The 25,707-nt window shown below is 33.1% G+C and overlaps 1 protein-coding gene across 2 annotated transcripts in view; it reads right to left on the reverse strand.

The window, feature by feature from the left end:
* Nucleotides 1-25,707, reverse strand: part of GRIK2 (glutamate ionotropic receptor kainate type subunit 2) — a 772,190-nt gene that overhangs the window by 133,869 nt on the left and 612,614 nt on the right. For both annotated transcript variants that reach the window (XM_055433591.2, XM_088840933.1), the window contains exon 12: nt 2,038-2,156. In XM_055433591.2, coding sequence (XP_055289566.1) covers nt 2,038-2,156 — 119 coding nt within the window. The remainder of the gene's footprint in view (nt 1-2,037; nt 2,157-25,707) is intronic.

Here is a 25,707-nt window from a genome sequence, read left to right on the forward strand (position 1 = left end):
TTACCACAAGTTCATATCTTACCCAAGGACTGAAAGCAAATACCTCCTAGGCTTGTGAATCAGAGCCTGGTTAGGGGCTGACTGTCATGTACTCAAGGTAACGTCATGTCCAGCACTATATCCCACTAATTCCTGGGGAGCTGGGCATCAGCCAGAATAGTATGGGTTCCTCTTTCATGTATCCACCAGCAGTGAAGTAGTTATGTGGCAAAGCAAATGTACATTTGAATTTTTCATTGCTTGGATTGCTTGTCATCATTTTTAGAGATATTAGATATAATTTTATTCCTAATTGCTAGATTTTATAAATATCAAGTTCATCGCACCAATATTGAAATTCAAAAATATCCAAATATTTTATAAGTTATACATAAAAATAATATCCTATTTTTCAAAGTGGTAGGGAAAATAATTTTTAAAAGTTTATTATGGTTAGAGTTTTACTATGAGAATAATTCCTTCCAGGCTATCAAGGTTAGTTATTAGCAGGTTACTAGCAATGTGCCTGGGTAAATCACATAATCCAGTGCTACTTGGAAGAGATGCCTGTCTCATATGATGTATTTTTATTCACTTTTATATTTTAAAAGAACTCCAATATTATCTTCCAACTGTAAATACATTTAAGGGGAAAATAAAAGCCACTGGACCCAAAATGTAGGAAAGGGTAAAGACAGTTATTGATTATTCATTTTATTTAGAAAGAGATGCCACAAGCTCAATTTGTTTATGTAACAGTTCTCTGAACTTTCAAGTTTCAGATTAAAATACCTATATATCTGGGTGTTCATATTTTTAAAAGTAAAAATTATCTCATTAGTAGGATTGCTTGCAACATGAATTTAATTTTTCCTTTTAATATGTAAATATTTACTTTCAGTTTAGTAAGTAGTTTATAAGTGAAACAGTTAGATATAATAGATTTATGCATAATATTAAACATGCAAAAGCAAAGTACTTATATTATTAACAATTTATAACTTAACAATAAATTTTCTCTTCTTCAGTACTGTAATGCAATTGCCAAATGAATTTCTTCAATGTGGATCAGAAATACACCAGTAAAATTTAAGGTAAACCCTTATATGGGTGTGGTAACTCATAAATAAGTATGTTTTCTTTCTGTAATCCAGTCACTGTCAGTTGTTAAAGGGTGTTTTGATTTATTTACAAAATTTTAAAACTTAAAAATATTACATTTTTAATGCATAAAATAGTCTGATTTTGAAATCCTTTATATTGAGTAGTAGTTCTGACATATTAATTTACTGAAATTTATATAAATATTAATTAATAAAAGAAATCACAGCAGCAAAAATAAAAAATCAGCTTGGGAGAACTGAGACTAAAATAATAAATTCATAGTTATAAATATACCATTAAAACATATTGCATGTATTATGTCATTTTCTAAGAAATGTAACCTTTACTTTTAACATTAATATTATAATTTTTAAATAATTATGAAAGAGTATTTTTGCATGCACTTCTGAGCATGCAATACTTTATATTCTTATATACTATCAGACGCAGCTAATATTTTACTTGTAACTCTAAATGGTTAAATATTTTATTTTTACAAATTTATATGCAGTAGATTTACTAATCATGCAATACAAAGGCATCTAGTCATCAAGAATTGATAGGAAAGGGAATTTTTTACATCAAAATGAAACAGGAAACAGGAGCAATACACTGTATTCTTGTCTCAAGAAGATGCAATCTTAGTAGTGCTTTAAACGCAGCTTCTAGCTAATGGATCAGGTTAGCTTGGTTATCTATGAGATAATGTATCTACCATAGGTTAAGAAAGTTAGATGATATACTTTATGTGCAATTGCAAAAGCTAATTATTTTCTCAGAATCTCCCTTGGATGGGATTTGAGAATGTCTAAATGCATCAGATAGATGGAGAAGCTGGATTATGGTTACATGCAGAGAGGCACCCATGCAAGCGACTTGTGCCAGCGAGAGCTGTCACCCCCAGCAAAGAGTGGGACATGGTGCCCAAGGGAAATAGCAGGCTGAATCGTATACCTTGCTGCATGAGAGCTCCAACTCCAAACCAGAAACTATTTAGCAAGGTGAAATTGTTTTCCACCACGTCTGAGTCAGGGTTGCAAGGGTGTGGGTTATACCACTCATAGGGACTAAACCTGTGGTAATTGACAGAAGAAAAGAATATATTTAAATGGCAGTAAGAAGACATTCTATCCAGCATTTTTGCTGCAAAAGAAACAGAAAGACAGGTAAGATTAAGCAGAAACCAGAAATCAGCATTTTTATAGTACAATTTCATATTCATGACAGCAAGTTCTAGGTTTCAAAGATACGTGTCCTTATCAGCTGATTACATACTAAGATGATGAGTAGCATTTCTTTACCATATATAACATAAGAGAAAAATCTGTGTATCAGTAAATAAATATTTTTAAATGTAGGCTTTTCAAGAGCAGGATTAACAAATTTTTTTAAAGACTAGAAATTCATTAAAGAAGAAAACAAACAGGTATGAAATAAACATTTTTAAAACTGTGGAAAAATTGTTAAAGACAGAGGAAATGATACAAAATCACTTTGAGAATTTTTTTATGATATAATAGAAACTACCAAAGTAAAAGAGATTAAGTAATCAGTGAATAATTATTTTTTATATAAGAATACAGTACCATGGATTTACATCTTTATATGTGACAAACTCAAATCCAAACAGAAAATCAAATCAGAATGAACTACACTCTGACGTATGCTTCTGACTTCATTATGTGTTTCAGAGAGTCTGGCAATATGCAAGATATCAAAGCAGTGTGAGAAGCAGGAATGCATACGGAGACTGGTATCCACATATTATTTGTTTTCAAATCTACAATTAGTTTGAATCACTGCTTTAAGACAAAATTAATCTAATTTTTGAGGCCAATTATAGATGGTTTTAGAAATATAAATAAAATCTCTTAAAAAATTTAAACCAAGAACTTTATAAATTGTCATGTGTACACATAATTTATCCTAGTTATAATCCAGATATTTTTTTCAATTAATGGTACTATCAAAAAATAAACTAACAAAATATTTTCCCTAATATCTCAAATTTTAAAGCCACTCTTTTACAAATCAAAATTAGTGTGTGTGCCCTTTACGAAAGCATTAAAAAATCTTGCATTCAATCAAAGTTATTTGAATAATGTATCTGTCACTTCAGAAAGCCCAATTTTCTTCACAATAATCTTTCTGACATATTAAAATTCAGAAGATCAAACAAACCATTTACATCTTCCTAATGCAATTTTTAGAACACCCTTGTTTTAATAGCCTATCCTTGACAAACAAAGGAATGTTTTGTTTGGTTCTCTAAGTTAAACTGACACACTGAACAGAAAGGTTGATTGGATAGTAATTAAACATTCTGATCTGATTTGTTATGTCTGACTAAAGTAGAACTAGCTTTGGTTGCAAACATTTTGTTTATATTTAAATTCCTTTATTACTTTTACCCTAGTAAATATAGTTATATACATTTTTAAAGTACTTCAAAGTATTAGAATGTTGGTCATCAAACTTTATCCAAGACTGTCTTTAAAAAAAAGCAAAATATTATTAATTTTCAATTAACTATCTATAAACAATTCATTGTTCATCAGAAGAAATGTGGTCGAGTAATCAGATCACAGGCTCTGCAGCTGGAACATGCATCTCCATGGCCTTGGACGAGTTACATAAACTCTATTTTTAAATAATAAATATTTTAAAATGTGACTTTGCCTGTAGTTACATATTCTGACTTCTGATTCCTGGATAATTAAACTTTTCTTTTCCTACTGTTGATAGAATATCAGCTATAAACATAAAGCTGGTCTATAAATGCTGAATTTAGTTTTTGTACATAACAAATCCTAAAAACATAACCACAGAGAGTGAGCATGTAAAACCTGGCTAATCAAGATCTCTGGTTTTCACACAGAATCCCATGAGCATTTGCATTTTGAGTGCTTCAAGGGATTCCATGGAATGGGGAGAGGGAGATGTAGTTTTGGGGGTTACAGAAATGGAAGTATAATTATGGAGGGTTCTGCCCTTCCTCTCCATATGTGTATGTATTTATACATTTACATATAAAAATATACATTATTTTTCATTCTGAGAAGGTAGGAAAGGAAGGAAGACAGGGAAAGAGAAATGGAAGGAGAAATGGAAAAAGTATGGAAGAAGAATCTGGAAATACACTGGTTTCAAGAGACTAATAACTACTGCAGTGAGTGATTCTTATATAATTTATTAGAAAGAAAGGAAAAAATGTATGACAAACTAATACTTAAATTCAAATTATGTACACCTTTCACCTTCTCCACTCTGTCTGCTTTTCACTTTAGCATGATGATCTCCAGTGGCCCCAAAAGAGGTAGAACTAGCCTAACAAAAATGCTATCTAACTTGAATTTTCAATTTGTTCTTCATGGTGACACTCAGAAAGCTTTTCTTCTGTCTCCATTTGATGCAGCAACATTCTTCTAATGGTGTGATGTAAGTTATCCTTCAACACACATACACACACACACTTCACTGGCCTTGCACTGTCCTTTGTCTGCTTATCTCCCTCACACTGAAGTCAACCCAGCTCTGATTCTAGTTCCAGTCTGTTTTGCTTTTTTCCTTAAACTGAATTACCTCTCCCATCTAAGATTAACTGCTATGCTTAACTCGTTCCTTTGTATTTCCAACAGATCTTGAGTCAATATGGATTAATATTTCTTCTTTCTAATTCCTCTGACTAACTATTTTTTAAAATACTATTGACTTCCACACTTTTTTCTGCCCATCAGAAAAATTTCAATCACCTCAAATCTATATTTAACCCTAATCACTTCCTAGGTCTAAAGTGAATTTTCAGTGGCCAGATAATAGATATTTCAATGCTAACATGTTCAATACGAACCCACAATCTTTCTCCCTAATCCTTCCCTTTTATTGTCTTCTCCATCTCTGTCAATAGCATCACCTGCTGGCATTCCTAAGTCAAGTTACAAAGGTCCTGCCCTTAGTCCTTAGTTCACTTATCCTGAACACTTTAGAGTCAACTTCAATTCTTTACATTCCTTTTCTCCTAACATTGACCTCCAAACAGTTATCAATTTAAATCAGTCTACTGACAGAAAGACTTTCATTTCCTCCTCTCCTCCTTCCCTGTTTATTTCCATTGGCATTAATTCCAGTTCAGGTTGTCATATTCTGTACCTATAGTCTCAGAGATGGTCTTTCCACTTTGCATTACAAATTTAAAAGCTCTAAATATTGCTTCCCATTTTATTGTGATGTTGAATAATTTTTAAAATGATCAGTTCAGTTCAGTTCAGTCGCTCAGTCGTGTCCGACTCTCCGCGACCCCATGAATCACAGCACGCCAGGCCTCCCTATCCATCACCAACTCCCTGAGTTCACTCAAACTCATGTCCACAGAAAATGATACAACCCTATTAAAAACAAAACTTCAATCATGTCTACAGCCTACATACAAAATACCCAGACATTTAAGCATGGAATTTAAGATCCTCTGCACTGTGCTCCATAATAGCATTCCAGGATTAGGTTCTACTGCTTTTTTTCCTACTCACTAGCTTCTGGCCACTTTCCCCCAAAATTCTACATTGATTCTTACCCATTTCTTTGATCATCTTGTCCTTTAGCCTGTAATACCCTCTCTACTCCCTCCACTATTCAAATCCTACACCCACCCTTCCACTCCAACTCACTGCCATCATTTAGTTTTACCTTTTCTGATCTTTTCTTGGAGTAATATCTAAGGTAGAGACTGGTAACTACCCCTAAGTATTCATTGTCCTGCCTGAGTTTTACTAGGAACATTGATGCCAACCTAATAAAACTATACTTTCTTCCCTTGAATGTAACTAAATATGAGCCTTTGCAATATGAACAGATTTGATGTGTATAAACTTCTGAGAATTCTTTTTAAGGATATTTGCCTTGGACTCTCTTTGCCTTCTTCATCTCTTAGGAAATGGTGATGACTACAGATAATTAGAAGCCATGGGTTTAGGATGACAGAGATGCCCCATGACACATACTACACTCCTCTAGGCTGCAGAGTAGGAGAAATAAATGATTTCTGAATCAAGGCACTGTATTTTTGGCTATCTTTGTTAAAGAAGCTTAACCAGTACTTGAATGACTCAGGTACTCTGCTCATTTTTACATATCTATAGTTCTAAAAGCTTCAAGTTACATTTATGATAGCCTGGCTTCTTCATTATAATTTAATACACATATCTCCCCCTTTTATTAATTGTGAATGAGTACATGCAAATGCAGTGTCTGATTAATCTTGTGTCTCCTACAATTTCTAGCACAATGTGTTAAACCTAGTGGTCATCTAAGGCATATTTGAATTATTCTGAAGATCTTTTTACCTCTCTTTCCTTTTTAATTTCATGCTATACATCTAAAATTATAATCCTCCTATTTCTCTATACCTAATATCTCCTTCACCCTATGCTTCCATCTGTGTAAAAGTCTTTTTGAATGCATCATCTTTTTCCTTAAGACTATCACTTAATCATTTTGCAGCTTCTAATGAAATTCTCACTGAACGCCAGCCCTTTGATATCCTCTCTTTTAACTCTTTGATGTGTTCTCCTGATTATTTGCTCTCTGCTCCACTAACAGGAGATCCCTTTCGGCTAAATTATGGCTCTCAGATCTTTCCTCCCTCTTTAATGACTTAACACACTCACTGCTTGAACTCCTGTGCTGATAATTACAAAATCTTCTTAATTTATAGCCATAAATTTTCTCTCAAAGCATTTCCATTCATTTTTGTATATTCCAACCTTGGCACCTCACCATTACCTTATACTTAAAATGCCTAAAACTAAAACCAAAAACTTCTACCATACTTTCCTTCACATTTTTTTTTTTTAGCTCTATAATGGTGCAGCACTTCTCTGAGTTGAGATTAAAAGCTAATTTCCATTTTATTTTAATCTATCTCCTTTATTAAATTCAAACAAATGTTATATACTTAAACCATATCAACTTTTGTTTTATAATGCCTTTGTGTTATTCCATCCATGCACTTTCAGTTCTGAGTAGATGGTTTTAGGACTCAGTTCCTACATGTTTCCTATTTTCTCTGTTTTGTTTTGCAAACTGTCTTCACATTAAGTTTTGCACCATGCAACTCCGGTTGTCTAGAACAAATCAATTCTGTTAAATACTGAATCAGGTTTAAACTTCTATGCCTCTGAATTTCAGTGTTCTATATAATATGACTCAATGTGTTTAAACTTATTCAAACTATTATGTAGACTGGCCAATCGTCTCACTGTCTTTGTTTGTGCTGTTCTTATTAATAGAAAAATCCTCTTCCCTTCAGTCGATTCACTCAGCCGTGTGCCTGTGCTACTCCTTTCTGAAATTCCATAGTGCTTACTTTTCTCCCAAAGCCTAGTTATTTCAATCTCTATATATTACATATTGCCTTGTGCTCTATTATTGGCATTTCATATACTAATTTTGTATTTTCAAAATTTTATGAGGCCTTTTAGATAGGCTGTTTATCAATATAACTATCATGATTAATATTTTATTTATTTTAAAATAATTTAAACCATATTTAAACCATAATTTAAAATAAATTATTTTAAAATAAACATAATATTTTTATTATTTTAGTGCCTAAATATTGCCTAACAGAATGCCTATAGGATTGGTGACTATAAAACTTGAGTTTCAGCCACATGTATATTTTGTACTTGGTGACATATTGCTAAATCTAAGTTGAAGATTTATTTCTAAAGAGCAGCAAAAAAAACTAAACTAAGCATGAGAGATAATATATGCAAAGCACTTTGCAGACTATACAGTGCCACAAAAATGTTAACTAAAAGTGTATAATCTTTTAATGATTTCTTACTCTAGAGTCTTATATCAAAAATAATTTAGATTATATATGAAATAATCTACTCATTGAGGAAATACTTTTACCATATTATGCAAAATGCTAATTTAACATTTATTTGAACATCTTTTTATAGCAGAGGCAAATTTTACCACAACCAATGTGGAGAACACAAATGACTTTTATATTACATATTATTTTGAACCAATGAGATATATACTTTCACATATCTGAATACTATTTTTGTGCTGTTTCTTTAAGCTGCAGTGACCTTTCTGCAAAGTGCCTCATTTATATTTCAGTATTTAAATTCAACATAAGTTCATCATCATTGTTATATCATAATAATCTTCAGCTTTCATCTGCATCATAAATTCAAAACAAATCTTTTTTTGAAAATTCACCAGAAGTAACTGTGATATTATGAATTTATTGCTCGGCTTTACTCTGCTTAATTATTTAGTGAGACAGCAATTCTTCATCTCATTTTAAACTCGAGGTTAAATTGGTAGTAATAGAGAAATTAAACAATGTTCTAACTGAAATTTATTTTAAATGAAATAGACATAACCATTTCCAAAATAAAGTATAAACGAACATTCTAGCATGAAAATACAATTTTTTTAGCACTATATACTATTTACATATTGACTATTTTTTTTTAGGGGCATATAATTAAACTGAGGGTGTAATAACAAATGATCTTTTGATACTTTTTAGTTTAACACTCAAATAATTTGAAAATCTAAAATTTGGTATTCACATCTTCAATATTACTTCTTTGATTAGTGGGGAAAATAGATTATTTTAAATGATGGTCCAATGTATCCAATGTATTAATGGTTGATACATTTTACTGAATAAAATGTAGAATTCTCAAGAGAACATAAAATTATCCTTCTGAATAAGAAAGGTTACAGAATCCAAATTTGTCCTCTATTTTTTTAAAATAATCAAGTGACAGGCGATGCTGGATTATTTAGAGAAGAAATAAGCAAATAAATGCTACCAAAAAATCAATATACATTAAAACTGTTCACAGAATAACTATAACCCATGTTTTCAGCCATAATTCTGAATTTTCCAAGAATCACCCCCCACTTCAGCTATGTTCACCTATTCACTGTACATAAATGATATAATTTATTCAAACATTTAAATGACATACTTGGTCAAAAGAGGTGATCAGGATAGGTTTGCATTAATACAGTTTAGCATGGAGCCACCAGTGTATTTGGCACTTACTTGAGAAGCAAAACATGAAAGTGGATGTCATAACCATCCCCAGCATTAAAGCAAATAGCCATAAATGTGAAAATATTTCTAGAAACTGGATCTAAATGGACTGGGAGGTGCTAAGGTCACTTCAGTTCTAGGAGTTGAAGGCCCCGTTAGTTTAACTCAGGAATGCCTTGAGGAGAGCTAGTTATAAGAGCTCCCACACGTGGGCAGAAAAGCAGGAAAGGAATAAAGCATGTGTATTTATTGAAAGTACGCCATTTTGATGACATTTATAGTGGGAGCAGGCATAATATGGGAACTTTTAAAGTCTCTGAAAAGCAGGGTTGCCTTGTAGTAGGGAGAGTTTAAAGCAAGGCACCAAAGAACCAATTGATTTACTCAAAGTAAGTCAAGGTTAAATAAAACACTTAGAAATGAAATATAGAATTAATAGCAATCAGTTTGTGTCATACTTGCCAATTAGAAAAACAAGTGCAGCTAATTCTGAACTGCCACAAATGATCAGAGAGAATGACAATGTTATTATTATTATTAAAAGCTGAGATTTAGACAGATCAGGGATCTTCCCAAGACACACAGGTTAGAGTCAGCTGCGCAATCAAGTACCTTTCATCTCATTTTGCAGTGTCCAGTCTTTATCACACCCCATCAGAAAGGAAAAGGGAATTCTTATGTTCTAATTCAGTTCCCCGTGATAGCAGTGAGAAAGTGCTTGATTTTCATTAGGGATAGAAAAAGACTTTTTATTTGATCACTTTTAGCATACTTATATCTTGCACTCAGTAAAGTCAATTCTTGCACATTCAGAGCATTCAAAAATTAAGATTTAGTTAATGCCTTGATGTCACTGGAGTACAAAAATTATTCCCAAATTTTTCAACAAAAGATCACATTTTGATTAACAAAGGCATTAACTACTCTCTGATTTCTATTCAGAAATATTGCAGAAAGAACGTCAGTTTTTAAATTTACCACCCGACTAAGCCTGATAATATATTATAAACATTAAAATTTAATAATATATGCATAGATATGAAATCCTTAAGGAAAGTTCAAATTCACCTAAATTTAAAGTACTTTTACAATATTATCTTTTCTCTGTAATTTTACCATCACCACTTGAATTCTAGCTATTTTGAACATGAAATATAATATTGCTTCTCTTACACTGTCAGGGAAAGTTATATTTTTGAATTCATGAAAAAATACTAAAAGCAGGAGCCTCAGCAATTTTTGTGAACCATCACAGTACCTTTGAGATGAAATAAATCAAGTTAAGGGAATTTAATTTAGCATATTGGAAGAGGAAAAAAATGTTCTAGGGTAGATGCTTATTTTTCAAAATAATTTATTTTTAATTAACTTTGATTTCAGAAAAGAAAATGTCAAGAAGTAAACTTAAAATAGTTTTGTGTGCATATTATAAATCATGATCAGATAATGCCATATGACTTTGGGAAAGTTCTACGTCAAACAGTGCTGTCAGGTTCTCTTTCTGACATCTGTGGAAAACACAGGGGTTCCCGGCAAGAAACTTCTGTAAAAATGCACTTGTCATCCTAAAATTTAACGTGCCCAGTTACCTTTTATGGTTCTGAAAGTCTAAGATAGAGACAGTTTCCTCAAACACTAACAGCTTCACTCCACAGCAAACAAAACAGCAGTATTTTAGTAGTAGGTTCCACCAACAATCAAAACTGATTCTGACCAATTGCTTAAAGGGGATGATCTACTTATATTTGGGGAGTATCATTTTACTTTCAGTTTTCTTTTTTAATTTATTCAGTTGCTTTTTGCTTTCTGAATCCTCACTACCAAATAGGCAACTTTAGGTGCATAATTAATTCTAAACACTATCCCTTGCCAGAAAAGTAGCTTTGTGATCATTCCAAGTAAATAGGTTATATAAACTATATAATTTATTTTGACAAATACAGATGATTAATATTCTATAGCAGTTGATAGTGTATATTTTATGTTGATAGTCATCAATAACAAACACATATCCTGAAATAGTTCTTATTATTCAGTAAATTAAATTTGTTTTACTTGAAATGACTGTGTGTGCATTGGATTATGAATCATACAAGCTCATACTGGACTATTTTAATTGTGCATACATTAAGGACTACAATAATTGGCTTTTAAGGAAAAGTTTCATAGTTATAGTTAATTTTAGTTACCTTCCAAATCATTAATGAGCAGGATATTAGTTAAGGCTGTATTGTGTTTTCAATGCTCAGATGTAAAAGGTTTCATAATGTAAAATGATGTGGTGAGGTTTTGAAATTGGATGGAGTTAAACTATGGTTAAGAAAGAAATGAAAGGAACAAAACATTTGGAAATCATTATTACATAAACTAGGAGATAATATGAGTGGGTAATTTAGAAAGATGATTTTAAAAAATAAACACAATTCAACAAAATATATTTAGTTCAATTAAATATATCTTAAGGAGTAAGTATTAGCTGTTATTCGTACATTCATGATCACATTTTATAAAAGTAGATAAATTCTATTTTAGTATATTAGCCAGTTAGCACTGTGTCAGATTATGCCCAAATAGAGTGATGATTGAAAAAAAAATTACAGCAATAACATGACTTCACACTCCAAACCAAAGTAACTTCCTTATTGCAAAAACTATAATGTCGAAGATTCTCTGTACAGTCATTATTATCCATATAACTGAAAACCAGTCCTGTGCTCTATTCTTGGCATAATCCTATGCTGACTTTAAATTAACTTGAACATCTATGTATCTGATTCTCAGTTAAATCTCATCAGTTCTCTATCCTGTATTTCTAGCTGCCTATGAGAGATTTCCACCTGGTTGTAAGGCCATACCTCAACTCAGCACAACTAAAATCAAACTGGTCATCTTTCTCATACCAAAACAACTCAATGTCTATACTCAACTGATTTTAAAAATAATCTAGGCATTTTCCAAAGCTCAAGATGAATATTCTTGAAGTCATCTGTCAACCCTTCAATGTCTTTATTCAGCATATCACCAAAGTTTACTGGATTTTTCATCAAAATAACTTTTGAATTTGCCCTTTATTTCCATTTTGCAATTCCCTATTACTAAAATTTTAGCTTAGGCTTTATTTATCCCTAATTCAATAAGTCTTCTTGACTTCTGATTCTCCCAACACCATCTCTCTTGTCCATCTTATATATGATTACCAGATAAATCTTCCTGGACCTTAATATTGTTAGTTCTGTCATCAAAAACCTAGAAGAAATCAATATTGCTTTCCAACCTTTTCTGTCTAATTTTCAAAGATTTAGAAAGCTGAGCCTTCTCACCATGTTTCCTATTGCTGTTGGTTAGTTGCTAAGTCATGTCCCCATGGACATGACTCTTTTGACCCCATGGACTGTAGCCTGCCAGGCTCTTTCGTCCATGGAATTTCCCAGGCAAGAATGCTAGAGTGGGTTGCCATTTCCTTCTCCAGGGAATCTTCCCAACACAGGGATAGAACCTGCATCTGCTGCATTGGCAGGCGGATTCTTTATCATTGAGCCACCAGGGAACCCCATGTTTCCTATTATATCCCAACAAAAATATTATAATCTATTCAAATAAACTAATAAACATCTCACATAAAAATTCATATTAATATCTCCACATTTTTGCTATTGCTGTTCCTACAGCTGAAATATTCCATTACAGTCTGTTAATTAAAATATACTTTTACTTATTGGACAATAAGCCTTTTCATAGGAGAAGACATACTATGTTTATTTCAGTCTCCTCCATCTGAAATGCTATCTCAATTTTCTTCTACTTAATATAGTTTTCCTCATCTTTTAAAGTCTAATTCACTTACTGGGATAGATAGCATGCTGTTTAAAAGCAGGCAGCATGTTATTTTAATTTTACATATTGTATACCATTAGAACAATATTGGAAATAGAATAAGTACTCAATAACAGTATTGTTTTATTGAGTGTGTGTGTACATATATATATATATATATATATATATGTACACATATGTATACACATGCATATATAGAATCCTGTGGCACTTTGTTCAGTATTACTTACAATGTGTGATACCGTCACTTCAAATGTCAGATTCTGAAGAAAAATGACTTCCATTGGGTTAGATTCAAGATGAAATATAAGGTCAATGTAAAAAAATCAATTATCTAAATATATTTATTAAAATGTTTAAAGAAGTTGCAAATAATGGTCACTTTAAAGGATGTCTAGGTTAATCTTTGGAGCCTGGTAGGCTGCAGTCCGTGGGGTCGCTAAGGGTCGGACACGACTGAGCAACTTCACTTTCACTTTTCACTTTGACACATTGGAGAAGGAAATGACAACCCACTCCAGTGTTCTTGCCTGGAGAATCCCAGGGACGGGGGAGCCTGGTGGGCTTCCGTCTATGGGGTCACACAGAGTCGGACACGACTGAAGTGACTTAGCAGCAGCAGCAAGTGTAGCAGCAGGTTAATCTTTAACTCAATATCTCATAAAATAGCACATTCGAAGTCAGTAGAAGATAGACTAAAACTATCCAGATAACTTATTACATTTATAGGAAAAGAAATATTTTTTTCCTAAACTCTTTAAAACTTTAAATAAAATTTTATGTGTATTAATAGGTCTTTCCTTCAGTCAATACAGTCGGTGCTTTTATACATTACACTGTATTAAACTATTCACTGAAATATTTATAAAATACTGCCAAAGGGGCGCAAAATTTATGTATATTAACTCCTCAAGAATCAGAAGTCTTTATTCAACATCATCCTTTGCAACTCTAGAAGTATGCTATAGATTATTTAAAATTTTAAGAAAATCTTAAAATTTAATTGCATTCAATTTTATCATTTTAATTTTATTATTCACAAATATTTTGCCCATTAAATATGGACATCAGAAATGTTTTAAAATTTAAAATATATGTCATATACTTAAGACTGTATGTGTGCAAACACTGTTGCACAAATAGAGAGATAAAGAAATAATTCTTGCCAGAAATTTTCCATTACTATTAGTATTCTTATCTGTCACCATCTCTGTCTTATCTTTCATCCTCAGTGTCTTTACCTGTAGAGTTAGGAGGCTGCCCCAGGTCATCACTACAGCTTCTTTCAATATTAATAGTCCAGGATTTCATTATTCTTTCAAAACTATGTCCATTAACTATCTACCTGTTTGCACCATATTATATGAGTAGTTGGGACTTCACCAGTGGCTTAGTGGTAAAGAATCTGCCTGCAAAGCAGGAGGCTTGCAGAAGAGATGAGGTTTGATCCCTCAAGTAGAAAATGGCAACCCACTCCAGTGTTTTTGTCTGGAAAAGCCCATGGGCAGAGAAGCCTGGAGGGCTTCAGTCCTTGGGCGTCACAAAAGAGTCCAACATGATGGAGCGACTAAACAACAACAATAATGTAATTATTCAAATAGGACAAATAGGATAGGCTTTAAATATGTAAGCAAATTTGTGTAAAAACTTTACAAAGTAATGCAACTTAAGCACATTTCTTTCAACACGCATTTTTAAATTATGATCTAATAACATAATTGAATAAATTTGATCTAGATGAGAACTTTGAAAACTGTCATTCGCAGAGCATAATTTAGTACAGATTTGTCATTTACTACTTACTGTTGTATTTTAGAGGACTAGAAAACTGGTTTAGCTTGCACAAAATTTTATTGTGATCAAAGTAATTTTCCTTTGTTTACTTAGTGGATATATGGATAGATACATAAATATCTGAAAAAATCACTATATAAGGAGATATATACACATGTAGTAAATAAACAGAACTACAATAATGAAATATGTTTAATCAAATAAATACAAATAAAACATCTACTGATGAAATATCATTATAATACTTAATTAGATCTGAACACTCGACCCACAGGCATAGAGACAAATGGTTTTGTGGTTGTGGCAGGCACCCCACATTGGCAAGAAAGGGGAGACTCCAGTTAAAGCACTTTTCTATAGTTCCAGCCTCCTCATGAGGGCATTAATTATTCCTTCTACCTTCCTGTCTATTTTCCTTGTATGATCAACTCCCCTAAACTGGTTCTGGTTTTTCTGGATACAGTTTAACCTCTCCTTTCCAGCTCATTTCTTCCTTGTTTACTATAACCCTGATGGAAGACAAAACAGCCCTCACAATTAAATGGCAGTGACAAGAGGGCAATAATGCAAATACAGTGACTGGCTGCTTCCCTAGCTCTAAGGGACCACTATACTTACAGGTGAATCCCCTAAAGGGCAAAACAAAAATACCATCTAACAATGCATAAAGATACCTGATAAAATTATTAACCTGATAATATGTGCGTGCTGTATATGGGTGTTTGTGTGTTTTGTGGGTCTGTAGTATTTTACTATTACTCTCTTTAGTTATGGTTATCCAATCATTTTGCTAGAATATTTACAGCATTCTTTCACCTCTAAACCATCTCATTTGTTTAATTACGACTCTTTGTGACCCTTTGGACTGTAGCCCACCAAGTTCATGGGATTTTTCAGGCAAAAATACTGGAATGGACTGCATTTCCTTCTCCAGTGTATCTTCCCCACCCAGAGATCAAGCCAGTGTCTCCTGCGTCTTCTGCATTGCAGGCAGATTCTTTATCTGCTAAGCCATCGGGGAAGCCCTCAAGATCAATGGTAAAATCTATTAATTAAAAGGCAAACCTAGGTGGTTACTGTAATTTTTATAAAATTAAGAAAAGGAAAACATCTGAAAGCAATGTTATTTCCATATATAATATGCTCATATATACATATACAACATGATTTAGAGCTATCGGACTTCCCTGGCGGCTCAGACGGTAAAGCGTCTGCCTACACTGTGGGAAACCCAGGTTCGATCCCTGGGTCAGGAAGATCCCCTGGTGAAGGAAATGGCAACCCACTCCAGTACTCTTGCCTGGAAAATTCCATGGACGGAGGAGCCTGGTAGAATACAGTCCATGGGATCGCAAAGAGTCGGACACGACTGAGCGACGTCAATGTCAATGCCTTATGTATAAAACCATGTATCACCAAAAAAAAAAAAACTCACAAAATTACAAACTGCTTAATTCGATAAGAGTCGATGACAAGCCATCTTTATCTATTTGTCTTCTATCTGTTATCAATTTAAGGCTGGAAGAATAAATTTAGTTTGTTATGTATTCACTTAAGGCCAAAACAGAGTAAACATTAGATTAGTTTGGGTTTTGCACCTGGTTAACTTATTTTATGCTCTAAATAATGAATCACTAATATGTTTAGAGCTTTTATGTTTACAGTAAAACACTGTCAGTGATTCAATCAATATACCTTTTAATAAATATGAATAAAACATTCCTTATTTTAAAACAAAGAGAGTTAAGAATTTAGGACTAGGAATACAGAGCAACATTGATTCACAGCCACTGTGACATTATCTGAATATTATAAAAAATATGGATACGTTCAATGGATTTGTATGTAAACAATGGTTGAGAAAACTTAAAACACTAATGATATAACTTATTATGTAGTTTGAATATCAAGACTGAAAATAGCATTTGGCACATTTATTTAATGCCAGAAAAAGAATCATTGCCTTAGATTATTTTATAACATTAGAACAAGCTTCAGAGTATGATGATACTCTATTGTTTGGATAAAGGTATTTTATAAATTTCATACATATAAGAAAGTGGATCATCTTTCTAATTACTTTTACACACAAAACATAACGTGAACCTTATCATTAATAGATACCTTCATACCAATGTTTAAAAATTTACCCTGTAGCCCTCCTTATGACTCAAACTGCCTATTCAAGTTTGCTTCTTGTTTTGGACATTATAGTAAGCTACACTGATTTGGAAGATCATATATGGTTTCTATTATTTTTATAATCAATTCATAGTATGACTGTGAGATTATTTTAATAATTTATTAGAATCTGCCACTGGATACAAATAGGAGGAATAAATTCAGATGATGGATACATTTTTTGTTTGCTCAAAACAATTCCTTAAACGTTTTCTTAAATTTGAAACTAATATTGTCCAGGCTTGTTCCCTAAAATCATTTTCTTTCAACTGTAACATCAGAAAATAACTATCCATTTCTAATATTACTTATATATTTATTTTAGCTCTACTATATTTTATTATCTCTGCAACTACATCAATGCAATATTTGGTTGTTAGAAATATTATAGAAAATCCACATTATATAATGAGAGGCATTTTGTATAAAGCCAACCTTTACTCTATTACCACCTATCCTATATGTGATGTTTGTCTTATTTTGTGGGCAGAGGAAGCAGCTTTCACTTCTAAAACTGTATGCTAGAATAAAATCCTGGAGTCAGAAAGGCAAAATGGGGTACTAGTTAACTTTAACTAAGAAAGCATGCATTTAAAGACATCTTATATTTGTATGACACAAAAGTAGATTAGTAGAAAGTAGCAGTAAACTGTGATAGAGATTAGTAACTGTTCACTAAAATATAAATCAGGTTATGAATTCTCTATCACTAACCTATGAAATTATTTTCCTTTATATTAGTTCCTTCTATGTTATATGTAAAATTTTAGAACACAGTTAATAATTTTAAGGAAAATTATAATATTTTCTAAAATGTACTATTATTTTTCCAGAGAAAATTTCTTAAGCATTTGGATTTTGAAAATGGCATAAGAATTATATTGGCCTAGAGTCCTGAAAGTACCATTAATTCACAATATTTTAACTTGTATATAATAATTTTGAGTGCAAAGAAAGACTTTAGACTATTTAACATATACAAAATACTTATGTATCAGATTAAAATAACGTCATTCTTTTGTTCTTTGATATAGAAAAATATACTGCTTTTCTATTCTTTGCAAAATACTAAATTTTAAATAATTCTGCTTAAATCTAAAATTGTGTAACTGAATATATAGGTGAGTTTTATATAACTCATGTCTTAAAAATAATCATATCAGAGCTTACACACTTTATAACATTTATATTAGTTATGTGTTCTCAAAATTTTAAACAATTCTAATTAATCAGAATTTATTTCTCTCACTCTTCTGATATTGCACTTATATAAATAAGATTTTGTTTTGTCATGCAATTAAGAATTGTTTTTAACTTGCGGCAAATGAGAATGAATATATACTTGCATATATATGCATTCCTGCATGTGGGCTAATTCGCTTCAGTTGTGTCCGATTCTTTGTGATCTCATGAACTGCAGCCCACCAGGCTCCTCTGTCCATGAAACTCTTCAGGCAAGAATACTGAAGTGTGTTGTATTCCCTTCTCCAGGGTATATATGTGTTTATATACACTCTTCTACACACATATATAGCCATTTATTTTTAGAGAAAACTATATCTTTCCAAATGATGAATTTTTCTTCTACACTTTTATTCATTTAAATATATTTACTTATTCTAAGGCAATAAATTAGGAAATATGCTCATGAAAGGTGGCCAAGAAGTCCATCTGTCTGTTCATTTATCTGAGCTATCAGTTCTTTAATTTCTCAAAATATTTTTTCTCAAGCTCAACTATCTGATTCATCCAATAAACTGTTCCAACTTCTGGCAATAAATAACTTTTAAACTCAATCCCAAGTAAACTTTTTAAAATAAGAAAGTAGCTCCCTCCTTCAGGATCCGAAAGTTTTCCACTTAATCCGAAATCACGTTAGTATATATTTAAAGCACTTAAATTATCAATTCACACCCCTCTTTGTAGAAATTTCAAGTACCTTAGCTCAAGTGAGTTCTATAAACTATATAAAGCTAGTTCAGTTCAGTTCAGTTGCTCAGTTGCGTCACTCTTTGTGACCCCATGGACTGCAGTAAGCCAGGCTTCCCTGGCCATCACCAACCCCCGGAGCTTACTCAAACTCATGTCCAGTGAATTGGTGATGCCATCCAACCATCTTATCCTCTGTCGTTCCCTTCTCCTGATGCCTTCAATCTTTCCCAGCATCATGGTCTTTCCCAATGAGTCAGTTCTTCGAATCAGGTAGCCAGAGTATTGGAGTTTCAGCTTCAGCATCAGTCCTTCCAATGAAGGACTGATTTCCTTTAGTATTGACTGGTTGGATCTTCTTGAAATCCAAGGGACTCTCAAGTGTTCTCCAACACCACAGTTCAAAAGCATCAATTCTTCAGCACTCAGCTTTCTTTATAGTCCAACTCTCACACCCATACAGGACTACTGGAAAAACCAGAGCTTTGAATAGACAGACTTTGTTGGCAAAGTAATGTCTCTGCTTTTTAATATGCTGTCTAGGTTGGCCATAGCTTTTCTTCCAAGGGGCAAGCGTCTTTTAATTTCATGGCTGCAGTCACCATCTGCAGTGATTTTGGAGCCCCCCAAAATAAAATCTCTCACTGTTTCCATTGTTTCCCCATCTATTTCCCATGAAGTGATGGGACCAGATGCCACGATCTTAGTTTTCTGAATCTTCACATTTAAGCCAACTTTTTCACTCTCTTCTTTCATTTTCATCAAGAGACTTTAGTTCTTCGATTTCTGCCATAAGAGTGGCATCATTTGTGTATCTGAGTTTATTGATATTTCTCCCGGCAATCTTGATTCCAGTTTGTGCTTCATCCAGCCTGGCATTTCTCATGATGTACTTTGCATATAAGTTACATAAGAAGGGTGACCATATATAGCCATGACATACTCCTTTTCCAATTTGTAACCAGTCCATTGTTCTATGTCTAGTTTTAATTATTGCTTCTTAACATGCATACAGGTTTTTCAGGAAGCATGTAAGGTGCTCTTGTATTCCCATTTCTTGAAGAATTTTACATAAATTGTTGTGATCCACATAGTCAAAGGCTTTAGCATAGTCAATGAAGCAGAAGTAGATGTATTTCTGGAATTCTTTTGCTTTTTCTGTGATCTAATGGATGTTGGCAATTTGATCTCTGGTTCCTCTGTCTTTTATAAACCCAGCTTGAACATCTGCAGGTTCTCAGTTTACACACTGTTGAAGCCTAGCTTGAAGGATTTTAAGCATTACCTTGCTAGCATGTGAAATGAGTGCAATTGTGAAGTAGTTTGAACATTCTTTGGCACTAACTTTCTTTGGGATTGGAATGAAAACTGAACTTTTTCAGTTCTGTGGCCACTGCTGAGTTTTCCAAATGTGCTGTCATATTGAGTGCAGCATTTTAACAGCATCATCTTATAGAATTTGAAGTAGCTCAGCTGGAATTCCATCACCTCCACTTGCCTTGTTCATAATGATGCTTCATAAGACCCCCTTGATTTCATACTCCAGGATGTCTGGCTGTAGGTGAGTGATCATACCATTGTGGTTATTCCAGTCATTAAGATCCTTTTTGTATAGTTCTTCTGTGTATTGTTGCCACCTCTTCTTAATGTCTTCTGCTTCTGTTAGGTCCATACCATTTCTCTCCTTTATTTTGTCCATCTTTCCTAATATGGTATTATTTATTAGTAAACTGATGGACATAGAAAGAGTTTTGATAGATATAGCTGGTATAATTTTCAGACAATGAAAAGATCACTGAACTGAAAATCTTGGTGGATTGTTGTTTAGAACCTAATCTGAATTTATATAACTTCAATCTTGTTATAAATTATGACCATAGACTTTTTTGTATATATATCATCATATGATCATAAAGTAAATAAATGTTATATTTGCATTGATTCTAAAAAGCAAATAAACAATACTTGGTCTAAATTAGATGGTGTAGCTACCATTTATGTAGCTTTTATCTAATAGCATTTTTCATTCGAACTAGGCTAAGACCTAACGTATAATATTTTCTATTAACTATAAATGAGAGTGTGTAAGAGGAGCTACAAGGCTGCAAACAGAAGATTAAAATGAGCAAATGTCTTGCAGGATGGACCATATAATCCTTTAACAACTGCATTCATTTTAAGATGAGCAATTCAAAATTGCTACCTGTCCAACCTGCATACGATGAGCAAACTAGAAGCGTGTAAAAAAATTGCTGTTTTTCCCAAGACAGGCCATTTTAATATCACTGTAGCTGAGTTTTAAACACTTCAGGCTCACATGTCTGCTGAATTAACTACTTATTTTCTGGCTTTCTGCACGTATGGTACTTGTAATCCATATAAAATTAGAGCCTTAACAATTATTTTTGATGTTGTCTAATATGTAAGTTAAATTTAAAATACAGTGACCATTCAGCCTTGTTTATAGAATATGGGTCATAAGCTAAACAAGTAAAATTTTAAAAAGGTTTTGCCCTCATAAAAATATGGAGCCTCAAATGTATGTCTCAAGTTAAAATCTACATATTTCACCTCGAGAGTGCTGATCATTTATATAAAAAATAAATAATTAATTCTATCCTTGCAACAAATACAAAACAAATTATCAACTATTTTATAAAATACTTTCTCCTTAAACACATGAAGTAATATTAACAAAGCTGGACTATATTGAAGGCACATGTTTGCACTCAACTCACAATTTCCCAGAATAAAAAACAGAGTTTGGTAAATTTATCATTATTCCAAAATAAATTTTTCCCAATTACCTAATTATTTAATAACTTTTAACAAATGTAGGGAACTGTTTTCTGAAATTCAATGAGTATCTTTCTGATAATATAATAGAAAAACTTGATTTTCTAATCAAGTTCTTAAGTAAGTAATAATGAGTTTTCACAATATCAGACATTTTTGAACTGAAGAAAAAAGATTTTATTTACCTAATAAACTTAAAATGTTCACATTTTTTATATGACTTTTAAAAAGCAGAATGTTAAAAAATGGAAAAATTATAAAAATAATTTATAAAAATTTAAATGCTAATTATTAATATAATAAATTTCTACTTAATAGATGTGAAAAAATCTTATCTTTATAAATAAGCAAATGAGAGCTGATAATAACTCCTTGAGGAATGGAACATGGATGCTAAATCAGTCTGGTAAAGGTAATTTAATCTGTACAGAATGGGTATGATAAAAACTAAAAATTTAAATACACTTGTACATTAAAGCAATTATTCACACCTTTGAATCAGCAAATTAATTGCCTGGCTATTAATGGAGAACATATAATAAGAGACTAAGGTAGAGATTAAAAGAAGAAAAATGTCCACGGCCAAAAATATTTGGAAATGGCTTAGTTAAACTAACACAATGTAATTTTTTTTTTATTGCAAACCTTTTCAGAACCTTTAATTTGCTAATAGTGAATCTCCAAGAGGAGGATCTATTACACAATTCTCCTGACCTTTGTAGAACGTTCTTGGGTTCATTTTATCCCCTCTAGAAAGAGTTTAGCGTCTAAGATTTTGTATTATCCCTAAAATATTGTATAATACATTAATATAGTGTGCTATGGAGCCTACACATTTTTTACGGCTCCAACTTCTTCCTTGCTTTAGAAAAGTTAGGGAAAGCACTGATGTGACGGAATATTCTATATCAATAATAAAGCAGAGTTATTTTCTATAGGAATGAAAATTTGCATAGGGTAGCAATTCATGCTTCCTACACAAAACTAATTTGGTAATTTTGTGTATCAGGAAAATTTGCCAGGAGAAGAAAGAAAGTATTCAGGACCTCTAACATATGAAATATTTACACTTATTTTTCATACATCTAAAGACAAGCTTCATTAACTTGTTTTAAACAAAAAGGAAAATAACAAAACAGGAAGGAGACAGTCAGGCTGGTTAGAGGCAGGCACCCTGAAAACAGATGAGAGCGTCAGTCTAAGACTAGTGTAGCACAGAGGTAGAAGGTACCAAGTTTCCTGATACCACATTTAAGCAGCTGTTTCAATCTTGCCCTTCGTAAACCTCCAGTAGAACAGTTCTCCTATTTGTTTACATAACTGTTTCATCAGATTTCCCATTACCCACATGTGAAACAGTTCCTACTAGCATAGGTCTGAACCTATTACTTAAATTTTCAGAGGATATTATTGATGTTTATATTAGTACTGTGGAGAAGGAAATGGCAGCCCACTCCATTGTTCTTGCTGGAGGATCCCAGGGATGGGGGAGCCTGGTAGGCTGCCATCTATGGAGTTTTACAGAGTCGGACACGGCTGAAGTGACTTAGCAGTAGCAGTAGCATATTAGTACTGAATACTCTTAGAAAATAAAAAGCAGAGACACTACTTTGCCAACCAAGGTCTGTCTAGTCAAGGCTATGGTTTTTCCAGTGGTCATGTATGGATGTGAGAGTTGGACTATGAAGAAAGCTGATCGCCGAAGAATTGATGCTTTTGAACTGTGGTGCTGGAGAAGACTCTTGAGAGTCCCTTGGACTGCAAGGAGATCCAACCAGTCCATTCTAAAGGAGATCAATCCTGGGTGTTCATTGGAAGGACTGATGCTAAAGCTGAAACTGCAATACTTTGGCCACCTCATGCAACAAGTTGACTCACTGGAAAAGACTCTGATGCTGGGAAGGATTGGGGACGGGAGGAGAAGGGGACGACAGAGAATGAGATGGCTGGATGGCATCACCGACTCGATGGACATGAGGTTGAGTGAACTCCGGGAGTTGGTGATGGACAGGGAGGCCTGGTGTGCTGAGATTCATGGGGTCGCAAAGAGTCGGACACGACTGAGCGACTGAACTGAACTGAACTCTTAGAAAATGTATCTTTTAAGATTTTTTAATTAAAAATTATAAGCAAGGAAGACCATTTTATGATCAAACACACCATGAGTTAAGGTTTTCTAATAGGATGATAAAATTGGCAGCCACAATAACAAATTCCATGAGATTGTCAGATAGCTAAAATATTCCTCAGTGCATTTTCTCTTCTTCGTTATTTTAATATGCAGTTGACTTTAAAAATTATGCAAATTGTTTAGATATCAAATTATTTCATCAGTGAAGAGCTAAATTGATATTTAAGTTTAGAATTACTTCAAAGGTTCTAGTATATTAATAAAAACCCAACTGTTAACTTTTTCTTTTGAAGTTTTTTGGTGGTGGTTTAGTCAGTAAGTCCTGTCCAACTCTTGCGACCCCATGGACTGTAGCCCACCAGGCTCCTCTGTCCATGGGATTTCCCAGGCAAGAATAATGGAGTGGGTTGCCATTTCCTTCTCCAGGGGATCTTCTGGACCCAGGGATTGAACCCCTGTTTCCTCCATTACAGGCAAATTCTTTACTGACTGAATCACCAGCGAAGCCCTTTGCAGCTAGCTTTATAACCTTGTGTTATTGAGAAGATTCTTGAGAGTCCCTTGGACAGCAAGGAGCTCAAACCAGTCAATCCTAAAATCAACCCTGAATATTCATTAGAAGGATTGATGCTAAATCTGAAGCTACAATATTTTGGCCACCTAATATGAAGAGCTGACTCATTGGAAAAGATCCTAATGCTGGGAAAGATTGAAGGCTAAAGGAGAAGGGGGTGGCTTCTCCTCTAGCCTTCAAAAGAAGAAGGGAGATGATGAAATGGTTAGATAAGGATCACTGACTCAATGAACAAGAATTTGAACAAATTCCAGGAGATAGGGGAGGACAGATGAGCCTGGTGGGCTGCAGTCCACTGGGTTGCAAAGAGTCCGACACAACTTAGCAACTGAACAATAAAATCATCCTCATCTTTCTGATACACCCTGCATATATCTATAAATACATTCCCACTGGATAATTTGCTATTCATTTATATGACCTTTGCTTTCCCCTTCATTTGAACCTCGTATATATCTAGCAGTATGCTGAAGCCAGCTCATACTGGCTTGTGAGACCTATTAATTTTCCACCTGTCTTCCCAACTCCATGTTCAGTGAGATTCCATTGGTAACTTGCTATTAGCCATAGTGGTAGTATTTAATACCATGAAAATTGGCAATAACTACAAATCAAAGCCTTTCTCACTGGTATAGTCAGTTATTAAACAATTTTTATCACACCACTGAATAATACAAATCATTCATGTTAAAATTCTATGCCTTATATTTTTCCTTAATTAATTTGGGTACTGTTTATTCGGTAGCTTTAATATCAAAAAAGTAACCAGAGTTGCAGAGTGAAGCACAAGGATTATCTTACATTAATGCTATAATAATATGCTACTGAACATATTATTTACTAGATCTAAATGGTTTGGAAGGGCTTAATGAGATGGTAACAATGATCAATTTCATTGACTTGTAATTTAGTAATGACAAATTTAAATTGAAATTGCAATCAGTTGTATTAAAAATGGAATCTTGAGAAATACTAAATATCACTATCAACTATAAAGAGATTACTAGGAAAAATAAATGCTTTAAAAATGTAGGACTTCCTACTGATTTCCATTTAAAATTTATATTTGATGTAGGAAATTAACTTCAACAATAAGTTGATTTCAGATTTTTATGACCTACACTTATTCTAAGAAATATTTTTTAAATAAACAATTCATAAGGATGTACAACAAACTATTTATATTTTAAACTATCTCAGACTGTTTTTATTGAATGGAATAAGAAAAGACCTTATTATATCACCTATGAGTTATTTTTGGAGAAGGCAATGGCAAGCCACACCAGTACTCTTGCCTGGAAAATCCCATGGATGGAGGAG

This window comes from Moschus berezovskii, chromosome 10 (genome assembly GCF_049115385.1).
Source record: "Moschus berezovskii isolate FMDL1 chromosome 10, NW_MosBer_1.0, whole genome shotgun sequence".
NCBI lineage: Eukaryota > Metazoa > Chordata > Mammalia > Artiodactyla > Moschidae > Moschus > Moschus berezovskii.